This window comes from Caloenas nicobarica, chromosome 1 (genome assembly GCF_036013445.1).
Source record: "Caloenas nicobarica isolate bCalNic1 chromosome 1, bCalNic1.hap1, whole genome shotgun sequence".
NCBI lineage: Eukaryota > Metazoa > Chordata > Aves > Columbiformes > Columbidae > Caloenas > Caloenas nicobarica.
In genome coordinates, this window is record NC_088245.1 from 7,367,277 (window position 1) to 7,391,252 (window position 23,976).

Consider the following 23,976-nt stretch of genomic DNA (forward strand, 5'->3'; position numbering starts at 1 on the left):
CACAGCGTGGCATTTCTGATACCAAGTGATTTACATGTGAAAAAGAGAGAGGCGGGGGGAAAAAATCACGGTAGGGTGGGTTGAAGGGAAAGTTGTATTTGCGTGTCAGCTGACAGCAGTCACATCTTTTAATTTCCCAGGTATGCAGTGGCAGGGAGAGCCTGCTTGGGGACTCCTGGTGACACTATCGTGGAGCAGGTCGTAAGGATCATGGAATGAAAGGAATCCTGAGGGGAGCGAGAGGATAGAAATAAGTCAGGAGCAGAAGAAAGCTGTTCAAAGTGCACGCCGTGACAGCACATAAGCACCGGTTGTAGAAAATCCCAAGCTCTTTGGGATGCCTGCGTGGCTGGACAGCCACCAAAGCACCAAATTAGAGGGATACAGTAATAAATCGCAGGAGCTGGCACACACAAAGCCAGGTGGCTCTGCCCAGCAGAGGGTAGCATTGCCCAAACCCCCCGGCCTGTTCTCCAAGTCTACACCTTTCCACACCTCTGAACTCCCACCTCTGCCACATCCTCTTTGAGCTGAGAGTCCCAGCTCAGTCCAGACCCAGGGAAAGCCTCACAGGCCAGTACCTTCTACATTCTGCTCCTTAATCAGGAGAAACCTGGAAAATCAGCTTCGAAAGTAGAATTTTGAGCAGTCTGTTAAAGGACGCAGTGCATGTTGAACAGTTATATGCATACAATCACATCTATTTTTAAGTAAATGTTGTTTAGCTGTTTGTATTAGGATTTATTTTCAGGTATCTAATTTGATGATCAGGTTTGGAGCTGCCTCTGAGGCACAGGAGTGCCTGTACTCGCTGGCAGCGAGGCACCTAACTTGAGTGCCCCAAAGGAATTGCACTTCCTTAGTGTCTTAAATATTCTGAAACTGAAGCCCAGAGATATTAACTATAAATGCATCTTTGTTAGTATAGCCTGTAATTTTCTCTGATGAATCTGTGCATCAGAGCTCAGCTGGTGCTTGATGCGACGACACTAGAGGTCTCAGTGTTGCCGAGGGAAAAAAAAAAAAAAGCTGCTTTTTAGCAATAATTCCAGTGGGGCCACGCGTGTGTGTGTGTGTGCGGTGTCGGGACGGCCACGGGGCTGCGCGGTGCCCATCGCCCTGCGTCTGGGCTTGGGGGTGCCCCTGGTGTGGGGGTGCCCCTCGCTTTGCCGGGGGCAGCCCTGGGTACGGGTGGCTCTTGCCAAGGGGTGAATTTTGGCATCCCAGGAGTGTGCGTGGGGCAGGAGGGCACCGCATCCCGCGCATCCCCGCGCAGCGCCCGACCAGGCAGCGCAGCTGCTTGTAGTGTGTCTTTTTATTTATTTATTTTTTTTCCTGCTTTCCTTTTTTTTTTTTTTTTTTTTTTCTTCTTGGCTTTCCCTCCCCTCCCGTTTGACGTGCGCGGTTTTGGTGCAATGCGAATTATCTCCAGTCATTCAGTCAGGAGGGGCAGCGCCAGGCAGCAGAGCAGCGGCAGGGCTGCCTCCTCCTCCTCCTGCCTCTTCCTCCTCCTCTTCCTCCTCCTCCCATTGCCATAACAACCGCGCACAGCCGCTGCACCCGGTGCCGGCGGGGCCGCTCCGCACCGCGCCCGGGAGGCTGAGCATCCCACGGGGCCCCGCACGGGTGGGGTGGGAAGGGAAACTCTGACCTCCCTACCAAAAAAAAAAAAAAAAAAAAGACAAAAAAAAAGACAAAAAAACAACAGAAAAGGACTTTTTCTCAGGGTGGGTTTATTAGGGACCAAAGTGACCCCAAGCCAGGCGCGGAAGGGAGGGACCGGGCAGCCCCGCGAGTGACTCCGCGGAGGGAGGGAGCGGAGAGGAGGGAAGAGGCGGGGGGGCGTGTGTGGGAGGCAGAGAAAGTTGGGAGGAAATAGCCCAGGAAAAGTGACACTCGAGGAGCGCGGAGGAAATAAAAGCGGCGGCGGGCAGGAAGTGTGAGGAGGAGGAGGAGGAAGGGGAGAAGAAGAAGGAGGAGGAAGAAGCAGCAGCAGCAGCAGCTGCCGCGGCAGAAGAGAAAGCAAAAGCCGGACGGCGGGTCGGTGCCGCCCGGCATCCGCGGGGCTGCGCGGCCATGGCCCGGGAGAACGGGGACGGCGGCGGCTCCTGGAAGAAGCAAGCGGAGGACATCAAGAAGATCTTCGAGTTCAAGGAGACGCTGGGGACGTAGGTGGCGGGGAGCGGTGGAGGGAGACGGGGGGACTGTCCCTTCTGCGTGAGGATGCGCGGGTGGGTGCGTGTATTTTCGCGTGTGCACCCGTGGGTGCCGCTCCGCGCCCCGCTCGTCCATCCCGGCAAGAAGTCGGGGAGATCTGGAAACACGGAGGAAAATTGAACTGTGGGGAAGGCTCTGGGCTAACACCCCCTCTCCCCCCCCCAGAAAAAAAAAATACCACCCCGAACCCTGTGTTTTACAAAATTCATACAGTGAGGAGGTGGGGAAAGGCTTTTTCTTGATAGTGTAACTGTAAATAAATGCGGTCTGACTTGCATGCTTTCCCCTAAAGCCGGCGGCTGCGTCTATTCGCGGACAGACGAGCAGAAATAATCGGAGTGGATTGGATGTGTTTGAGCTGCGATGCTTAACTGTTGTTGGGGTTTATTTCTGTTATTTATAGTGGCGGGGCATAAAGATTAGTAAAACGTTAGAGTTTTTGGTTTTTTTAAAAATTTTTTTTCAGAAGGCTGAGAATAAACATGCGCAGATGGTGGAAGGGAGCGGGGTGGAGGCTGATGCTTTTTTGGCTGAGCAAAGAGTTTTTATTTTTGCTAAAACAAATTTTCACTTATAGGATATTGTAGAGGTGGAGAGTCGGGAGTGCTGAAGGAGGTCAGCATATGGGCTGCTGTATATATGTATGGTGTAATTGAATTTCAGTTGTATCGGAAGTGCTCTTTGTTGCTGTGTGTCCCCCTCCCTGCTTTAATTACAACTTCAAGCATGTCTCTAAACGAAGCATCGTTAATCTCAAGTACTGCTTGTCATACTCTGCATGCCACCTCCAAAATACCGTTGAGCAAGTTTCAACTGTAATATTTCAGTTTCTTTCTGCTTCCAAGGGAGGGCTCTCTATAAACAGAGTATTTCTGGTTCACGGGCTCACAGATTTCCTATGAAAAAACTGAGTAAGAATGAGGCTGGTCATGCAATATGGAGGTGGGTCAGGCAGCTCCGTTGTGATGAGCTGGTAGCGTAGCCCTCGGAAAACCTCTGACTTAGCAAATGAAATTAATGTCTGCCCAGGTCTTTGAAGAAGCAAAGCGCAGCATAAGAACTCAGCGTTATGGTGTGTTCTCATCGCCCTCATTGAGTCTTTGCGGTCAGAATATCGTGCGGGGGGAGACGTGTCTCTGCTTGTCACCTCAGGGGTGCAGTTCCCTTCCTGAGCGAAAGGGTGTTGGGAAGGAAAGTCTTAATGCAAAGAGACTCGTTAGGGCTGCAGGACAGTTTGCTGTGGTTTCATTCACACAACTCTCTCTCATCTTCCCGGCTGTTTTGTATGAAGCCACCTGCAAGGGTTGTGTCACTCAAGAGGTCCAGAAAGAATTCGTTTTGTGGCCTTGATCTGTATCACACTTCAGTTAATGGGAGTAGGTGTAGGTCCCAAAGCCCGGGAGTAAAGTTGGTCAGAGTTGATAGTTATTAGGCTGGCTGTTGCAAATGGAATTCATTAAATATGACCAATTGGTGTCTCAAACTATTAACCACTGTTTGAGCCTCACGGTTTGGTTAGTAAGTCCTTTGTGATGAGCGTGGAAGCTGAGAACTTTTAAAACTTAATAGTTCTAGAAAGTTTTAGAAAATTAAAATAACAGGATTACAAACCTGGGCCTGTATAAAGAAAAGTGAGGTGTTTTCTTTTCCAGACCTAGGCATATTAATCATGAAAGTATGTTCATTTAACTGCCTACGCAACGGTTCCCTTCTTGTTGTGCATTCCTTAATTTCGAAGAGCAGGCTGATAATTCAAGATCCAAATCTGAGTTTTGGTTCTGTCCTTGGCTGCCCACCAGCGCAGCACCTGCAGTTCCTACCAGCTCTGGTGTGACTTACCAGGGTGTGAAACTCCTGAAACATTTAGGCCATCACTGTGTGAATCATTAAAGTACTTGTTCCGTTCCCACTGAAGGTCTGTCTGTTCACCAGCTCCAGCAGCAGATACACAGGGCGCAGGAGTCCAAACGATAGGACACGTTCTCAGTTATTGATAGAAAAGTACTTAGGAATTAAGTAATTAAGTCTAAATACTTTTAGAGCATCTGGACACAAATGCTTTCCTCTGGCATCATTTAGGACCGGAGATAAAATCTCATTTGATCCCTCCTGTGCTGTAATGCTGAACTGTGTTGGACGTCCATCAGTTGATCTCACCGTCTAATAGATTTTTTTCTAGCGTAGATGGGTTTGGAGTGAAAAACTTGGTTTCTCAGATGAGGAGCACTGGATTAGCGTACTAGCTCTATTTTGCATTTCTCTGCCACCTTCCATTTCAGGATGCCAAAGTGCTAAAAGCACTTTTAATGGAAAAGCAGCTCTTTTGCATGCAGCAGTGTTAACTGCCCGTGGTAAAACTGGTTAGAGAACGACAGGTATTAAGCCCCCAAATCAGGGAGGAAAATGAAAGAGAAGCTTTAGAAACATATTTTATTTGAAGTGTATTGACTTGGGAATATTAAATCTTTGTGTATACTCTGTTAATGATTTTTTTCCCTGAAAGGAGGCTTTCATCTGAATAAAAGCTTTTCAGCAGATCTTTAACACGGGAGAGTTGAAATCGCTGGAATTATTAAAATGATCCTAACTCGGTTAATCATTCTATCATTTGGGCTTCAAGGAATCTCTAATGAGTACCCAGCTCTCTCTTCCAGAGCTGGAATTAATTATTTACATGCCCCTGTAAATCATGTCCAGCCACACTGATACTGAAATAAGCATCCTGAACTGGACATCACCTCCAGCTGTAAGGAAGAAGCATTTCCCATCCAAATAATTGTTTTCTTCTGTAGCTGAGGTCTGTCTGCTCAGTGCTGTTGGGCAATAGTGTTTTCCTAAAGAAGTGACCATCAATGCTGGATCAGATGGTACCCAAACCTGTGTTTGCCCTGGTCTGTATTTACGCAGTCTCTACGTATGTGCGATTTTAGTTTGTAGCTGCAGCATCTTGGGTGCCAGGGTGTCAACAAAATATTTTCGTAGTGCTAATCAAGAAAATATGATATGTACGTGCAATATAAATATATAAAATACATTTTTATGTATTGCTATGTATAAAAAATATGTAATGGTCCTGATCCATTCTTGAGCTGCCTCAGTTTGGTGGCGCTGGTCTGCGTATGACAGCGGTGACATGGTGGTGAACCTCTTCTTGAAACTGGGCTTGTTCACTGCTGAGCCACTGAAAGTGAAATTACAGATCCTGGAAAAGTAGCTAGGAAGAAATACACAAGGTAAACCAAGGTTAAAATAAAATAATAGCAGCGGGCCAGATCCCCAGCTGATGCGATTTAGAGTTCCTTCCAAGTGAAGCCAGGTAGGCTTGAGGAAAGAAGAGGGTCTGACTATCTGCTTATCTTTTAAAATTTCCACAAATTCACATTTTGTAGCTCTGCTCAATTCAGAGGTCTGTCTGGAGAGGGGGATTTCTGCCCCAGCAAGTTTCACATTATCAGGAATCTGATAACAAGATGACTGATCACTGAAATATCATTTTTTCCTCCATATCTACATGATATTATGTTTGAGGCATTTTAAAACTCAGATTTTGGCATTCCAAGAGGTAATAAGATACACCACGTCATCCACCAGCCAAAGAGGAAAGCCTCCAGTCATTTGGTCTGCCTGACTGGATCAGCCCTGCATTTCTATCTCTCATTAGGCCTTATTGACATTAGAGTTATTATGAAGTTATCATGGTTAGAAAGGCTCAAGCTCAGTAACTATGGAAATATTGGTGCTGTCCTTAAAAATAAGGTGTTAGATTCCTTAAAGCTTAGTAATGATAGCATAGGGGGTTGCATGGATATAGCCATAACGTAGTAAGAGCTGAGTGGGAAGGCAAATATGCTTCATTATGTGTCCAGTAGTTCCCTAAAATACAGTATAGAGAAAACTTATAGGCTGTTCTGCTTTTCTCAAGGGTTTTACCATAATTTTAGGTTCAGCTGTGTCCTGTGTGTCTTCCATACTCTTGTGTCATTTGCTGGGCTCCTGACACTCTTCATGACTCTTCTACACACCCATACGTGCTCGTTCATTATGTGAAATGCAATCACTCCATGTCCTGCTCTCACTTCTATTTTCTTCCTCACCCCCACCCCCCTCTCTGTTACAAACTCTTAAGCACTGTCTGCTGTGGTTTTGCCCTCTCACATCCTTCATAGTGTCTTCTCCTGCATGCAGTCTCCCACTGACACTCAGGCTTTTCATGGACAGGCCCACCTCGTGCTCCCATCCGTTCTTGGTTGCTCAGACCTTCATGGGGGACAAGGCTGGTGGGGGTTACGTGCCTCAGGCCAGGCAGTCAGCCTTAACTTCCACCTTTGAGAAGACACCGGTGGCAAGGACAGGTCCTGGTGGAGGTGCCCCATGGCTGCTCACTTTCAGGTACGCCTTCGTACTGTCCGAGCTCCCATTTGGGTAGGGTTGGAAGAGGGTGCTTGAGCTTTTTTCCTCCTGTTTTTCACAGAATCACAGAATGTCAGGGATTAGAAGGGACCTCGAAAGATCACCCAGTCCAATCCCCCTGCTGGTGCAGGAACACCCAGATGAGGTTACACAGGAAGGTGTCCAGGTGGGTTTGAATGTCTCCAGAGAAGGAGACTCCACAACCTCCCTGGGCAGCCTGTTCCAGTGTCTGTCACCCTCACTGAGAAGAAGTTTCTTGTCAAATTTAAGTGGAACCTCTTGTGTTCCAGTTTGTACCCATTGCCCCTTGTCTTACTGTTGGTTGTCACTGAGAAGAGCCTGACTCCATCCTTGTGACACTCACCCTTTACATATTTATAAATTTATATTTATTTTGCACAGCGCCCAGCACTATCTGATCCTTGCCTAGGCCAAAACTCAATATTGCCGCTAATGAGGACCTCAGTATAACTAATGCCAACTCCACAACTGCTCTTTGTGCACATGTGAGCTGGAGGCAAGGCACGCCTAAAAATATTGGTATTTTTTGTGAGCCACAGAGGTAGCTCACATCCTGAACACAACAAGCAAAGCCTGGAGGGCCTGGAGACCTGGTGGCGAGGCAGTGAGTGAACCCAACTCTTTGGACTCCTATAGTAATCCTTTAACCAAAAATCCATTCTTCCCATCACAGCCACAACACAGTGGGTGTGAGAACCGCCTTCTCCTGCCATCTGGAGCAGCCTGTCTGGTTCCTTCACCCTCCGTCTGCTTCCACATAGCAGCTGAAATAATCTTTTCATGTATTTTTTTGTTTGTTTTTTTTCTTTTTCTCTCTACCTTTATGACTGACCTCAATTATTTTTGTTGCCCGTCACACACAATTCTGACTACACACAGAATATTGGTCAGAGTTCCTTAAGCCTTTCAAGCATCCAGGGATACAATTAATGTTGAATAAAGTTGTATTGTTTTGGTTTACTTGACAATAGCAAGCATTTATAACAGGATTCTGTATTTATTGCCAGTAATGGTATTCACTTAACCAGTGAGTCATAGTTTATATTCATGATTACTTAATAGGAGCTAATTTTCTAGTCATTTTAGATAGCAAGAAAACAAGTTGGGACTAAATGGGTACTGTTAGTAAACAGGTAATGAGAAAGGAGGTATAAAAAGTTCCTTGGGGCAGCAATCTGTCATGTTTTTTGGAATTCAAACCACCTTGTATTTCAGCACTTTTCTGTAAATAATAATTAACGACAATAACAATAATTTGCAAACATGTGTGATTGAGCTTTTTTTTGAATGACAAACAGCTTAGCAATCAGAATATTTCTCTTTTCTAGCAATCATACTGTTCCTTAAAATCTTTCTATCAAGTCTTAACACCGATATGTTTTTTCATTATCTGACTTGGCGGCTCCTATAATTTTCCTCTGAATGTTGTGTCAATCATTTTTAAAAAATAAAACTATAAATAACAGATTGTTAATAAACTTTTCAAGGCCCTTCACTGATATTTTCATGTTGAAAGCTGTGTATTTAGTTTTTTGCCAGCATTACTCACCGAACAGATTGTATGAGGTTAAATTAAAATAATACTTTTTAGCAGAATTTTTTGGCTGAGTTAAGAAGCTATATATATATATATATATTTTAACACTGGATGTGCTAAGGAAAAGCTACTGGGAAGTGCTTTTTTGGATCTGAGCGTAGAACAGCTGAGCATGGGGCTGGAGATCCTCTGTGACAATAGATCGCTGATTTTGCTTTGTCTTTTCCTGGGCAATACTGTATGTCACATTTCAAACATCAACAGCTTTGGACAAGTGGACTACAGAACCACAAAGATAGTTCTTAAAATACCTTTTCCAAGGGTTGAAAGAGAAGAAAAAGCATGTGAGAGAAAACATGTGGTATCCTTAGATGTATTGAGGATTTATTTTGATTTTTGTTTTGATTTTCATATATTCCCAGTTGGAGATAAACTGAGCAGTTTCAGTCTAGTTATGGTTTCCAGGAGGAACAAAAGGGAGGTGCTTTCAATGATGCAAATGAACACGAACATTTACCAGCAGCAGCAACAGGGTGGGTGCCACGATGGCATCTTTCTCCCAGACCCTTTGCATTTGCACTCTTTGCATTTGCCATGATTTAGGTTGAATATTTGAAGGTAAGTTTTGTGGGGGTTTTTTTTGTGGGTTTTTTTTTTGGTTTTTTTGGGTTTTTTTGTTTTTCCAAGCCTGAGCACCCAAAATTTGGGAATTACATCTGAAGCCCCTTTGTCAGAGTACAGAGGACCTAGAAATTTCATCTATGGCTGATTGCAGAGAGATCAGGATCCGTGGAAAGTCCGGGAGCCTTTAACTTCTGTGTATTGTTTTGGCGAGGGTTGACGCGGCAGTTTGGACGAAACACGTCAGGAGAGTAATACAACCCTTGTTCATCAGTGGCGGGGCGTGAAGGTTGGCAGGTCTTCCCAGGAGCTCCAAACAGAGGGTTCCCCAGACGTGGCAGGTTGGTACCACCCGGTGCTGCAGAGTCTTTCTGCAACGTTGGTGCGTTTTAGCTGAACACGGTAGTTAAAACCCGCCTGTTGTCCCAATGGCACATGCGTTTGAGAAACGCAGCCGCCCTTCTCCCACCGGCCACGTTACCGATTGCAGAAATGGCCAGGCTTTGGAGAACAGTATAAAATAAAACGGTGTAGCCCCTCGTGGTTATTTTTGCAAAGGCTGAAAAGCCGCTGCGTGTTTGAGTGTTGGACATGAGCAAGTGAAAGATGAAGGGTTTAAAACATTTAGGGGTTTTATTACTATGCCTTTTATTGGCCTCAAATGAGATCGGGCTCTGTTGTACTAGGAATATTACAAACACCAGAGGAAAAGACTGTTCGTACCCAGAAGAACTTATAATCTAAATAAATAAGACAAAAATGCTAACCCTGTTTTGTTAAAGATGGGAAAGTGTGTCACTTGTAAGCCTCAGAGCTGAGCCCGAATCTTAACTCCAGCTTTATGCGATGGACCATCCTGCTTTTAATAGCAGCCAACGTGTCAGCAGCAGCGTCTTCAAAATGTATTTATTTATATGTGATTCACCCTGGCTCTTCCCATGTAATTAGTTTTAACTAGCAAAGGTTTGAAGATGCAAGGCACTGCCTGTATGCTGTCGGTAACAGTGCGGGCGCTTTATTGCTGTGTTGTCTCACAGATGCTCAGAGGAATCGAGTTCTTCCCAGAGCTATAAAGAGCTGCAGCAGACCAGGTGGTTCTTGGGGCAATGTGGGATTGCTCCCAGCAGTATCCCATCCTCCCATCCCAGTTTGGATAATTCAAGGGACCAGGCTTCAACTTTCCAGCCAGACTCATTAGCTGTGACCCTGCCATCCCCCCTGTGATGGGAAAGGACTGAAATCATGGAATCAATTCAGTTGGAAGAGACCCTCAGGATCATCAAGTCCAACCATAAGCATAACCTAACTCCAGCACTAAACCATGTCCCTAAGAACTTTGTTTAAACACCTCCAGGGATGGTGACTCCACCACTGCCCTGGGCAGCCTGTTCCAAATGAGGGAAGCTGTTGGAAGAAAAACTGTGGAAAAAATGAAACGACACAGAAAAACCGAAAAAACATAGCGAGGAACTGGGTGGGGAGAGAAAAGCACTTAGAGGATTTGCAGCCACGTGGAAAACTCCTCTGGGGAAGGCACAGGTTGATAATCAAATTCAGCCGTAGCTGTCAGAGACTGCCAGAGCATCCCTGAATAATCCTTCACTGTTAAACTGAGTTGGCTTGGAGATTTCCTCCCACTGCTTGCTCTTGTCTTCTGCTGCCTCTGAGCATACGTAAGTCAGTGCAATATGCCCAGCCACGGAGCCTGCAGCGTGTTGGCAATTCCAGGCACAGCAGAGTACTTGGTGTGCGCTGTCAATGGCAGAAGATGCTGTGAACATATGAAACTTGTTTTGTGCTCCCTACCCTGTTTTCTTGCACAGTATCTGAACAGATCCAAAGATTTTGTCTTTTACTTCAGGACATTTTGTAGATGGGGCCTGAGATATCTAAAAGACGCTCTGGGATCATTGTCAGCCTCACACCTCTGCATTAATGGGATTTCTTGCCAAAGGGGTGTAATTAATTTGTTCAACAAAATATTTTGAGGAGATCTGACACTGTTGAGCTTCTCCATGGGCTGATGACGATCATGGTTAAAAACAACACCTCCTTTTCTGCGTCCAAGACACAGCGTTTTGAGACACCTTCTCTAGCATAATTACATAGCAACCTGAATATTATGAAGCAAACAAGCTCTCCCTCACAACATAAAATGCTCCCGAATGTGAAAAAACCACCACAAAACAATGCAAAAACTTCTGCTAGAAGACTGCTGCACTTGTGCCCTTCTTTAGGGAGAGAAGAGGGAGGCAAATAACATTTAGCTTTCTAGCCAATTTGCTTGATGCACCATAAGAAGATGCCTAGATAAAAACATTTACGGAGCAGACTCCTGTCAGCCAAATTGCCAACACACTGAGACAGAAGAGAAGTAATTTAGAAAGAAGGGAAATGTCTTATGTCACAAAGTTGACTTATGGCTTATACTTTTTAGGAAGCAGGCTGTATGTTTAGATATTGGAGGAGAAGGTACCAAGAAACGAGCTGAAAAAAGGGTTCTCGAAGGCATGTAGGCACAGGACACACAGGTACTGCAGGGAGGCTTCTGCTCTTGGGTGCATTAAGGTGTAGCTGGAGTAATTTTACTGACTGGTTTTCCTGGCTGTAGCCGTGTAATTTATGTAATGGACATAAATCCTATGCTTTTAAGAGAGAGACCCTGAAAAAAAATAATCTCACAGAGCTTTGTAGGAAGGTCCATTGGATGAATTTCTCTGATGAATCTTACATTTTTAATGGAAAGAAGTGATTCCAGGATTCCTGAGTGACAGCTGAGATGATTTGTGCCCAGAAAGAAAACCTGTGCCCTTCTGGCACTGCTGAAAGAGAATATAAATGAGTACTAAAGCTGAAAGCAGTCTTGTTCTGCAGGTGAGTGGAGCTGCACTGGGGGAAAGCCAAAAGGGAAAGGTCTGGGGCAAAGCAGAGCGATGGGATTCACCTACAGATAAACACCAAGAAAGACTAGTCTAAATGGGGTGCTTTTAGCTTAATTGACTCCAGAGACAGCTAGGTCCCTCTGCTTGTTCATAAGCTATACAATTGCAAAAATTCATAGACATGGGTCCTTTGGACAGGATAGCTTGTGTGCCGCACCAGGCAACAATTAATCATTGTCAATCAAGGGCCAATAAAATGACCAGCAGCTTCAGTGCCAGTGTTTGCTCTGAAGATGGTGTGATGCTGTGACATCTTCATCTTGCATTGCCATGTGGTTATGATGAAGGTGTAGGAGCTCTCTATATACATACACATAACTATAGTATGTATGTGTATATAATGTATATATACCCACACATCAAAATACTGTTTATATAGTGATATATAGTGATACATAGTGATATACAGTGATATATAGTCCTAGTGTCTTGCTGCACAGCATGTTGTTCAGCTTCATTAATCAACGCATAGAGAATGACCTGTGTCATTTGGTAAAAACTGTTTAAGAGCATTGTGAATATGGTTAATTTATTCTGTAGCTGGAATTTCTCTTCATATTTGGGTTACATTTAGGCGAAGGCAGAAGAGTCATGCCTGTTTATATCACCTAAGCTTCATTATCCTTAATTAAGGGTCTAGTCCAAAATGCAGAATGAGGCTATCCACAGACATGAGGAGGTATTTGTCCCTTGGATGCAGACTGGCTTTAGCTGATTTCTAAATGCCTTTGTCTGTGCAGTGACTTCCTGACAGATGTTTTTGTGATGCCTCGTTGTGTCCTTCCACCTACTGAGATACGACTTGGATACAAGCAATGGTTCTGTGTTTCTGCTCTTGTTCATCAGTCAGTTGCTTTCAGTGATCCAAGGGAGACAGTGGACAGTGGCTTTTCCCCACCCTGTCATCTTTGACAGAGATGACTTTGTTCGTGCTCCACATCTGCTCAAATATGTGGTGTTTGACCTTGCTTAGTTTGTGACCAGAGACCATGGAAAGCTCTCAAAGGTGGGAGTTCTTGACTTCATGATGCCCGAGAGCCCCTACAGCCCATTTCTGAGACACTTTTGGTAGGTCCTCTTAAATACTAGATGGAAAATACTCACTTTGCCTAAAACTTAAACAGGAACTGTGTGGCGCCCACTTGTTCGTTAGCTCATGGGGGAGAACCCAATGAAGTAAGAAGTGATCACGACGGTCCTTCCTTCTCTTCTCCACCTCTGTGTTGCCCCTGCTATGCTGAATCACCACTTTGTCTCCCATCCAAACCCCACACGAACTCCTCTGTTGGGCGCAATGCTGTAGTTGAGTTCTGCAGGTGTGCACAGCTGGGAAGCACATCTGGAAGACAGCACAGTGTCTTCCTTTGGGTCAGCTGGGGACTTTATTTGTTTAGATAAAACAACCTCCTTGTAGGGAAATGAAGGCAGTGTGCAGCAGATGGGGTGTGTTAGAGCTTTTTGAGTGCAAACTTGACCTCAGCAAGTGGAGGGCGAATTAACCCACCTTGTGCCTGGTGTCAGGAGGTTTGTCTCAGCCTGTGAGGGATTCCCCTCTGTAGACAGGGTGGCTGAAGCATCTTCACTGGCCACATTTAACTCTGGTCTACACCATTGCCCACAGGGTAATGGCGACTGCTTGTTACCCTCTTCTACAGCACAGTTATGGGTTGCAAAGTTGTGTTGATTAAAAATCCACTGTGCTAATGTCATTATAGTGGTGGGCACCTTAGTTTTTGTAATCAATTCCCTTTTCTGCTTTTTTAAAGCAATAACGTGAGGGACAAAACAGTGGCTTAGGTAACTCTAGTACTTCAACACTCAAGGCAAAATAAGGAAGAGAGGGAGATTGGTAGTAAAAATATTTTAAAAAGAGTTTTGGCTTTGGAAGGCGCCTGTAAAATGTCTTCCTACATGTCTCCTTGTTTTTTGGCTTAGTGCTCCTAATAGACCTTCCTGAAGTCAGAGCGTAGCACACGAAAGCGCACCAGGCCTGTTTCTCTTCTGATTTTTTTTCCTCTTAAATCATTTGTAGCAGCACAAAGCGACTGTGAAATTCTGCCTTTGATGTGCACAGCTTGGAGGTTTCCCTTTGGGAGTCAAGAAAAGCCCACACTACTCAGCAGCGCGCTGGAACAGCCACATTTTGTGCTCCTTACGCTCAGGTTTCGAACGGCAATATCAAGTTAGAGGGCCGTGGAGGAACAGGTTGCAATTCCAGGACAGAAGAGGAAGGGGCTGAGCATGTCCCAGGGGCCAGTTCGTATCTTGTGCCAGCCCAGTTGTTTGCCGGGATATGCTGTGAATTTATTTAACAAAACGATAGTGGTTAAAAATAGTCCTGCAAGAAGGGAGGTGGGGGAAGGGGACAAATACAAAGTACAAGAAGTTTTAGTTCTTTTCATTCCATAGACTCTATAAATCAGCAGGGAAGTCAGCTGCGTTTTTTTTCCCTTCTGTCTTGCATTGTTAAAAAATCATCAGCCACTACACTGAAATGGTTTGCAAGAGCCACTTCGCCAGGAACCATTTCTGACTGAGAACAATAAAAATTTAGTAGATGCCAGGTTGAATTGATGTGTCAGTGGTTGCTGAATTCAACTTAACAGCTGTAAATGGAGCCAACCATAATTTCTTAATGAGACACATGAGAAGAAAGAATCACAATGCTTGAATAATCTGTCACATCTCTATCAGTGCTGCTTAAGAGTTTTGTTCAATGGTTTGACAAGGTAACATGACAAAATCAATTTACAAAGCGGATTAAATACAAATATGCAGTGGTTTTTTTCTTCTTTTTTTTTTTTTTTTTCCCCTTCCCCCAGGAATGTCATTCTTAAAGCCTTATGTTTTTTATCCTTACAATTGCTGCCCAGTCATCTGTTTTCAGTGGTACTGCTTGCAGTCCTGCATGGCCTGCAGTGACATAATTCGCCAGATCATTTGTCATTTATCCATCTCCGGTCTAATAAGACTATCATCTGGGCCTTGGCAAAAATGAACAATACATTGCTCTGATACACAGTGTTGGTCCGTTTTTCACTGAGTGCTATGGGTGTATTTTTATGGTGTCCTTAAGGAAGCCTGGCCCTCAGCCCTTATTAATGCTTGATGTAAATCTTTTTGAATATTTTGTTTGGCAGCAAACGTAGGAGAAGCTTGGTATGAGTTCCCTAGGAGCTAAATAACAAGTGTTGTACATGGAGGTGATATGATCATCTATTATAATAGCAGACTTTTCATCACGTTGCAGCAGACTGTGACTGGAATGGTCCCGTCTCTGTTTGTAGTGACGGGTATTTGCAACCACCAATAACAACAAGTTACAGGGACCATCGCAGTGGACACTAAATGTCATCTTCAGCAGCAGATGTTCATTGTTTTTACCCTTTTCTTTCATGAATGAGTCCCCATCCTTCGAATGTGCTTGAGTAGCATGGCGTAATGAAGCTGTGGCACAGAAGAGATTATTTTTTTCCCCCTTGTGAAATGTTTGCACGTCTCGTCTTCTCCGTGAGGAACTCAAGGATATAAGATTTTTGTTCCCCATACAAGTGATTCTAGGATTTCCTCAGTCCATTTGTGTTCTATATAGTTTGGGAGATGCCATCGACGTACCTGGCTTCCTGTCTCGTTATGCCTCTAACTTTGTATGTCACCAGGTTCTCAACACAGATGTCATAAACAGCTCTTAGGAAATGGTGGGCGTTTTTCTTTTTGTTCCAGACAAGGTGACAGGGTTCCCAGCAGCCCTTTACATATGCCAGAGGACTGTGCCATGGAGGAGAACAGTGTTTCTTCACTTATTGCCATATGACTTCCATTACTACAGTTTCTGAGCAAATTGCAGACCTTACAAAATCTGTGATACTGAAAACGTGTATGCTTATATTTTTGCTACATTTATGCATGACATATGGACTTCAAGTATCTGGTTACTCAGTTTCTGCTCAACATCTTGTATTTTCTGGTGACTGTTGAAGAATCAGAATACCTATGGTATTTTCTTATCTATTATTGGTGTTGCTGCTGTCTTTATCTCGTGGTTTGTTGGCTAACTGTCAGATACTCCTGGCTTCATTAAGAAACAGATGTACAGGTCTACACTTTGTTTTTGTAGCTGCACTTTTGACATATTGTAAATGTCCTTAATTGAATTTGTGCAGGATACTACCATCTGCTGGCATCTGTTTCTGCTTTGGCTCTTTCTGAATACTTGTGTATATCGTGGTCTATAAGGACAAATTACAGAGTTTCAGCAAGATATTAGGTGAAGTTTTTTTCTCTGAAATAAATGAGCACAGAGTTTGAACATTGGAAGACCTTATATCTACATATCTAGGTTAATGCAGTTTATTCTAAAAGGCATGTTTCAGGCAAGAACTGGGCCCTGTGCCCATGTTGTTCTCTCTTAATTTATTATTGGTATATCTGCAAATATATCAGAGCTCCCAGACTGAGAGAAAAGTGGCCTTCGGATTTAGGTTTGACTGCCCTTAATCATGGAGGGATGTGGGATAAACTTTTAGATCTGCCTGAAGCCTTGACATGAAACTCTGTCTAACAAACAGTCAAGATAAGTAATCTTTAAACATCACTTACTGTATCTGCAAGGTTGATGGGCTTCTTGTCGCTTTTAACGTAGCCACGTGTGCTCTGATACGAAGCTTTTGGTGGCAAAAGAAATACTGGGCAGGCACTGGAGGAGAGTCTGCTGAGGATGCAAACAGAAAAAAACGTGCTGTCTCATAAGAGTCCAGAGCAAAGTCCTCCTTTTTGTGTAGCCCACCGTAATGTTCAGCTTATCTCTCTGTCCTCAGCTCTGTCTTTTTTATTAGATGGCATCAGCTTTTACGGTAGACTTTATTGCAGTTGCCATGTCCGTGTCTGAACTGTGAAACACAATAGACATTCGCTTCCCGGCATTGTCTCTGGTCATGACAAGTGCAGGCAAGCGTCAAAAAGTATCTAGGTCGGGATTTATTGGTAGTGGCCTAACTCTGCTCCCTGTAAAAACAGTGAGAATTGGCCTTTGATGTCAATGAGACTGCATTAAACTAATTTTGAGGTGATTATGGACTGTTTCTCTCTGCACCGCTCATGTGTGGCAGTGACAGGGAGAAGTGGGGTCATGCAGGGAAACGAGTCCTCCAAAAGCCGCTTGAGATGGGGAGATGGGCACGCGTGGTGTTAGAAGTGCACCATTGGTCTGAAATAACTTGTGTCCCAGCAGGGCCGGATTGTGCTTGATTGTCCTTGTCTTTCTGGTACTTCATATGGGCAGGATTCAGTAGAAAACTTAGATATGGAGAGCCTTCCTGGCTGTGTATGTGTTATTAGAGCTCACTTAAGGGGTACTCCAAAAGCACAGGTTCTCCTTTTACTTTGCCAACCAGTTTCTTTGCCCCAGTGTCCTTGCTATTGCTTTCCCCCCAGTATTGGAACCCCATACTGGTACCCACAGCTGGTGAAAGGACAGGAGTCAAACTTTTAAAATCATGAGCTTTGGAAATGATGTGGACTAGTGGTAGAGGCATTTATTGGGTGGAAGAGCACTAGACGATGATTCAGGAAAATTGGGTTTTGTTTCTGGCTGTGCCACTGGGCTTTTTATGACCTTGGAAAAGCTGCAGCACCTCTTGGGCCTGGTTTATCCACTGTCAAACAATAATCGATCTACTTTGTAACTCGCTTTGAAATCTAACTAATTAAAGCTTGCTATGCAAAATGTTCAGAATGTACTATGTAAGGTGTTCTTTTTGTCAGGGTAACATGGTAAGAATTTCCTCTGTTGTCCATAAGATGTCTGAGTGTGTCGGGAACTCAGCTGTGATGCTGGTGTTCTGCAGATGATGCTTTGTGTGGAACATGCTTCTGCAAGAGCCTGCTCCCTTCCCTAAAGATACCATTGACTCCAAAAATAGGTGGACTGCAACACCTCAGAAACATTAGATATGGGAGAGTAGAGTAAATCCAACCAAAATGCATTTTGTTTTCTGAAACTTGTTATCTTTCAGTGTGCTGAGAATGCCAGCAGGGCAGGAAGATCTTCCATAAATGTCTCTGAGCGCTCAACTGCAGCCTGGTGATGGGTTTTCTGGTATTGGTTCACTAGTGGATGGATGTTAGGGAGACAACTGGGAGGAACTGTAAAGCTACAATGCAGTTTTCCCCTCCTGTGTGATCCAGGTTATAAGTGGGAGGCAGAAAATAACAGTGATTTTAGCATCACGCTGCCAACAGAGTGGGATTTGCAGAGCAGTGGATAAGGATTTGTACTGCCCTGAAGAGCCCTCCACTGATAAGACAATGTGGGTCTTGCCTCAAAGATACATATATAGCATTAGTCATGTGTTAGTTAATTATATTTTTTAATGTCTAACAATGTTTGTCCCTCTTGAAAATCAGTTCAGTAACTGAAGTCACCATGGTGAGTAGCTACACTGACGCTTCTTGAAACACCTTCAAAGAACAATTAAAGCAATGGGAGGAATGTCTTCATTGCCGTGTCTTCATGGGGAAAAAAAGTGGTACCCTTGAGATGCAGCAGGAATAAAGTTGTGTTTCCAGTCGCTGTGGCATTACTGTTTTTAAAAGCCTTTTTGTAGGCAGAGTGTATTCAGTTTTTTCTCCAATTCTTGAAAAAAAATAAAGTTAGTACATAAATTGGAAAGCGAACTTTCATTTAAGCTGCATGATTTAGATCTGCTGGTGAAGGCTGCTGCTGTAGAGCATTTGGCATTCATCAGAAAAATCTCCAAGTCTAAACAGTTTTATTATGCAAAGTTATATGGTTGGAAGGTAAAACACTGTCTTTTTCCAGTTTGAAGAACGGTTCCAGCTGATGGATGTCCTGTCAAATTTCTCTTAAAGCTTTCAGGGAAGGTGAGTAGCTGTAGGTCTCACTCTTCAACGTATGGCTGCTATAAGCCCTGGGGAAAAGGATGCTCAGCCGGGCCATGGGTAGGAGAGCAGCCGTGCTCAAGAAGCCACGTGGACATCCTCAAATAATGTGTTGCATGAGGAGTGATTTAGCAAACCACTGATGTCTTCGTGAAATAGGGTCCCGATATTTGGACCTCTTAGATTGTATTAGCACAGCTTTTTACTTCTCACGAGACACTTGCACTGCTCGGCTAGCAAAGCACGCGACAACTGCACTTTTACGTGAGCGTAGAGATTTTCCTGAAATGAATTTTCCTTGATGATTTAAGGATAATCACAGTTCACTGAAACATTTATTAAGTTTCACCCTGTTCAGCGTGTGATTAATATGCTTATGCATAGTGCCGTGTGTGCTTGTCCCCAAGCACATGCTGAAGTCCTATTAGAGGTGTGAAGTCAAAGGAACTAAAGTAGGCGCCAAGATATTAAGTACTTAATTGCTTTTCTGGTAGGTATGGACTGCTGAAAGGTGACCATGGTCCTTCTCAGTGGTTGTCCTCTGTATTTCTGTACATTTATACATAATACAAGGGACCAGCTTTGTAATCCCACCCACAGTTCATTGCAGTAGCTGTTAAAAGCCCATATTTTTGGGGTGGGAGACCAACCCAACCACTGCAACTGGGTAGGATGGGAGCCGCGGATCAGACCTCAGCCCTGCAGGGACACTGATGCCACCAGGAATTGCTGCTGATTTGCCCAAATGGGGCAGCCCGAGCTGTGGGGACAGCATTGCAGAAGTGGCCACATCTGGTGGGGACATCTGGCCCTTGGTGTCCAGCGCCCACCCAGCACCGAGGCACGATAAGCGTGAATCAGAGCCCTGTGGAGCCATTCGGTAAAACATCACTGCAGAATTATCTTGGCAGGGTGAGAGGGGAAAAAACCATTTAGCCTAGCACGCTCTTGATGCACCATAAATATTTTTCTCGATTCCATAAAAACTGCAATAAAGGAACACCAACGTTCACGAAATGCCCTTTAAAATTCAGCAAGAAAACTCATATACTAATAGGTTCCTATTTAATAAAGCAGTCCTTTAAAAAGAAAACAAACTCTGAATGCTCAGAAAAATAACTCCTCCATCACAGGCAAAGGAAATTTTTTTTTGTTTGTTTTTAATATTTAGATAGCTTTAGCTTTTCTGGGAAGAGGACTGTAGCAGAAAGAATAATGCAAGGCAATAAATTGAGCTTTGAACAAAACCAATTTCTTGCATGTAATTCGGGTTTGTTCTCATCTGAGGCTGATGAGATTGTATAAAACTTGGTGGTCTTTCGAAATCTTAAGGAAATACAGGAAAAGACACATTACATCTTCACTGTGTGCATTGCAGGATCTGCAGAGATGGTGAAAAATACTGCTTTTTCAGACAAATCTGCTGTCTCCCAGGAATTACTGTTTTTTTAAGGCAGTAAAGAGGCTGAGTGGGATTCACTGCAGCTACATGGGTTGGGTGCATTTGCCTAAATTTAGGCATTCAGTGTTATTTGAGATGTCACAGGGTGTTTGAAACAGCCACATGAAGCTGGCAGGGGTGACACTGGGTATGCTGGCGGTGGGCACCTTGTGGGATCTGATAGTTGGGTGAAATATCAGAGAGGGTCATAAATGGCATTAAATGGCATATAGGTATTCAAGTATATAGGTATCGAGTATTCAAGAAGCGACTAAACGCCCTCAGACACATGGTGTGAACTGTGGGGTTGTCCTGTGCAGGGACAGGAGTTGGACTCGATGATCCTTGTGGGTCCCTTCCAGCTCAGGACATTCTGTGATTCTACAAACATGGTATGGTGTACCTATAGGCAGCTCAGTAGCGTCCTTGGACACTTACATTTGTGTCCTGAGATGAATGGAAGAGCAGAGTCCTGCATGGCTGAGGGGGCTGGTGGAAACACCTCCTCATCTTGAACCAGTCCAAGATTGACATCAACCAAGAGCTGTTGCATCAGGGAGGGAGAGCCGATCTGCTGGTTTGAGGAGGACGGAGCTGGGCGTATGCTGTTTGTAATGTAAACACTGCCGTAAGGGTTTTTTCTTTCTGGTTCACAGTCTTACAGATGAGAGCAAACATTTAATAATAACTCTGGTGCTCAGTTGAAGTTGATTAATTCATCTGAAATCAGGCCAAAGGTACCTCAAACTGGGCCACCTCGATCGACAGCCAGCTTGAAATTTTAGGTATGTGATTTGTCTGTATTCACCCGTGAGAAAACTGGTTGTGTTTATGTTTCTGATCCTACAGCACGTTTCTGGGACTATCGCTGGACAATTAAATTAACAGTACTTTAATTTGTGCAGGTTTGGGTCCTGAGGATAGGATGGGTATAGCAGATGCTTCTTTCTCGGTTGGATCCAATCCTTTTACTGCATGTAAAATCTTCCACGAAACAACACCGGCTAAAGTAAAAATTATTTTGGTTGCATCTAATTTTATTCTCTTCACTTTTTCTTTCCTTCACTTGCCAGATTTCCAGTTATCTCTGGAAACTTAAGATGACCTTTTTCAGTCCTCTGAGGGTGGTGGTAGCACCGTTTTCTCTCCCTGGATTTGGCATAGATAAGACATTCCTTTACAAATAAGCTCTTGCAAAGAAAAAGTAAAACCACATGCATCCCCACTTGGGCTGTTTTCCTGAAAAACCTCCATCGGGAAATTTTCATACCGGGTTTGTAACCGAGTGGGGAAATTGTGTGATTCACCACTTCTGCCCTGCAAAACCAGCATCCACAGTAGTTAAACATTAACTCTAGCTTTTCTTGAAAATAACGGTCATCATTACTCTTTGCAGTTGTGAGATGGTTTTTGTGTGTGTGCATACTCATGATTAGCTTTTAAAGCACATGCCCACTCTTTATCTCATTTGGCATTTACGCAGAAAGGTGATTTGGATCCTGCAATTTCATGTCAGCATGGCCAATCTGGCTGAAATTACTTCTGGGTCATTATGCAGAAAACAAGGACTTTTTTTTTTCTCCCGGTTGATGGAAGAGCTTGTTTTCTGCCTTCACATGGTGAAATCGGCAAGAGCGGAGATTCAGCCAGCTAAGCCTGGGTTTAGCTGGGTGTTTCTTTAGGGAAATGTGGGTTTTGGCAGAGGAGGGTTGACGGAGGCGCGGGTGGGTTGGAAATGGAAACTCCAGCTCTGCAGCAGCGTGTTGGTCAGCCCTATTTTCTCTGAACCATCTTCCAGCTGGCAAAATCTCCCTCCCTCTGCAGCCAGGGGATGGTGAAGCGTAGGAGCGATGGCTGGTTTTGGTTGCCTGGTGCCCTGTTGGCTTTGAAGTTGTGTTATTGTTGTCCCTCTCTTGCATGAAGCCTTGCTGCACTGGTGTTACTGGTGAATGGCTGGGGGCCAGAGGGTGGGAACATGCAAGAGCTGGAAAAACAAGCCCCGAACTCTAGCGAAATAGAATTGGAGGAGGTTAGGAGAGTGATAGAAGTAGGAGTCACAGCTGGATGTGCTGAGTTTAAGTTGCTTCTTAGGTGGCTTTAAGGGAAAATCACTGCACAGCATGGTTTTGAGTACTGAAAAAATAATAATTAAAAAATAAAGAACAAAAGGGAAAAAGGAAAAAGAAAAAAAAAAGAAAAATGAAAGAAAAAGAAAAGGAACAAAATACATTCGATCGTTCTTGGATTGCAGAAAAGTGAGATGCACGGATCAGCATCGTGATTTCCAGGGCTGTGTGAGCTCTGAGCATGTTGTTAGATGGTTTCCAGGGCAGGGCTGGCCGATGTCCAGCTGGCCGGGAGCGCGGCCGAAAGATGTCCTGTCTGTCTGCAGAACGCCACGTAGATGCACTGCACGCCGGTCGAGCGCAAACTCCTTGCTTTACAGCACAGCCCGCTCTTTAAACAGCAAAAAAAAAAAAAAAAAAAAAAAAAAAAAACAAAACAAAAAAAGAACACAATTCTAAAAGGCTAAAGGAAAAGCTCTGCCAAAACGCTGTGTTTGAACCCTGTAGCAGAGATCGTGGATCTACAGGTTCTTCTCTCCACAGCCCAAGCTCAGCCACCCTTGAGGCGTTTCTTGGGAAGGTTTAATTCACATAATATGGGCCTGGGGAGCGGGAACAGCTCAAACAGTCTGTCTTTTTAGCGGTAGCAGCTGAAACAAAGAAATAAAGTTATTTTCCAGACTCCAGCTGAGCACTTTCCATACCTTCTGCTGTCCTGTCCAAGTAGGAAAATTTCCTTTAAGTCTGGGAAACTTGCATAGTACAAGCGCCAGGCTGCATACCCAGGGGAATTTGCGATTATTAAGTCCAAAGAAGAGGCTGTTGGTGAAGTGAAGCTGCCGAAGCCTTTTGTAACATTTGACGAGGCAGATGTGAAGAGACAGACTGTTTTTGCAGATAGGATGGGATTAGAGGCTGCAAAATCCAGCCTGCTCCTGAATCTCCTGAAGTTAGTGAGTGTCATGGGAAGAGGATGGGATCTACGGATATCTCCTGCACGGCAGTCTTTAGAGAAATGCCAATTGAGTGATTTCCACCATCCGTCAGTGCTTGCGTCCTGCCGTATTTTGTGGTTTTTTCTGCACGAGAGACAGAAATCTGCCTATTTTCAGAGGTTTTGATTTTTAACCTGACCAGTAACATCAGGGATTGAATTATCTCCTAGGGGAGAAGGCAACTTAGCTGTGACTCCCTGACCCTGAGACAACTTCTCTCCGGTGCCTGCGCTGAGAAGTCAGATCTGGTTCATTTGGATCTGGTTGCAGGCTCAGTTTAATGAATCTTTTCTTCAAAGCAGATTAAATTGATTGCTTTGCAAGAAAAAAAAATCTGCTTTGTGTTGTTTTCTAGTAGCCAGCTGGAAAAAAAAAGAGAAATTCATATGGTTTTTGCTTCTAAATCTTTATTCAAAAAACTCCAGTCTCTCTGGTATGAATTAAGAGGCTGTAGTATAGACTCTGCCCTCATTTGTAATGATCCTTTTGTGACATGTCCTGCAAATGGAGATGCAACAATGGAAATAAAACTTTGCTTTACAACTCAGTAAGTGAAGAGAGATGACTACAGCTCAGAACCACTCCACCTTCTCCATGGAAGGCCCTAAACAGATCACGTATAATGAGTTAAAGCGCTATTTTTTCCATTTGGGATGTTTGTGTGTGCGCTGTCTGCTGTGCTGAGAATGTTCTCTGCACCTGGGATGTGATGGATTTACTGCACTTGTTTGGAACTGGGTTTTCACGTGCTGGATGAAACTGTACATTTATTTATTGATTGATTTATTTTATTGGATGCACGTGAGCTGCATGTGTGCAGTTCAAA

The 23,976-nt window shown here is 44.1% G+C and overlaps 1 protein-coding gene across 2 annotated transcripts in view; it reads left to right on the plus strand.

The window, feature by feature from the left end:
* Window positions 1-1,464: 1,464 nt before the first annotated feature.
* CAMK1D (calcium/calmodulin dependent protein kinase ID) overlaps window positions 1,465-23,976 on the plus strand; it is a 233,182-nt gene continuing 210,670 nt past the window's right edge. For both annotated transcript variants that reach the window (XM_065627004.1, XM_065627005.1), the window contains exon 1: window positions 1,465-2,168. In XM_065627004.1, coding sequence (XP_065483076.1) covers window positions 2,077-2,168 — 92 coding nt within the window. In that variant the 5' untranslated portion in view covers window positions 1,465-2,076. The remainder of the gene's footprint in view (window positions 2,169-23,976) is intronic.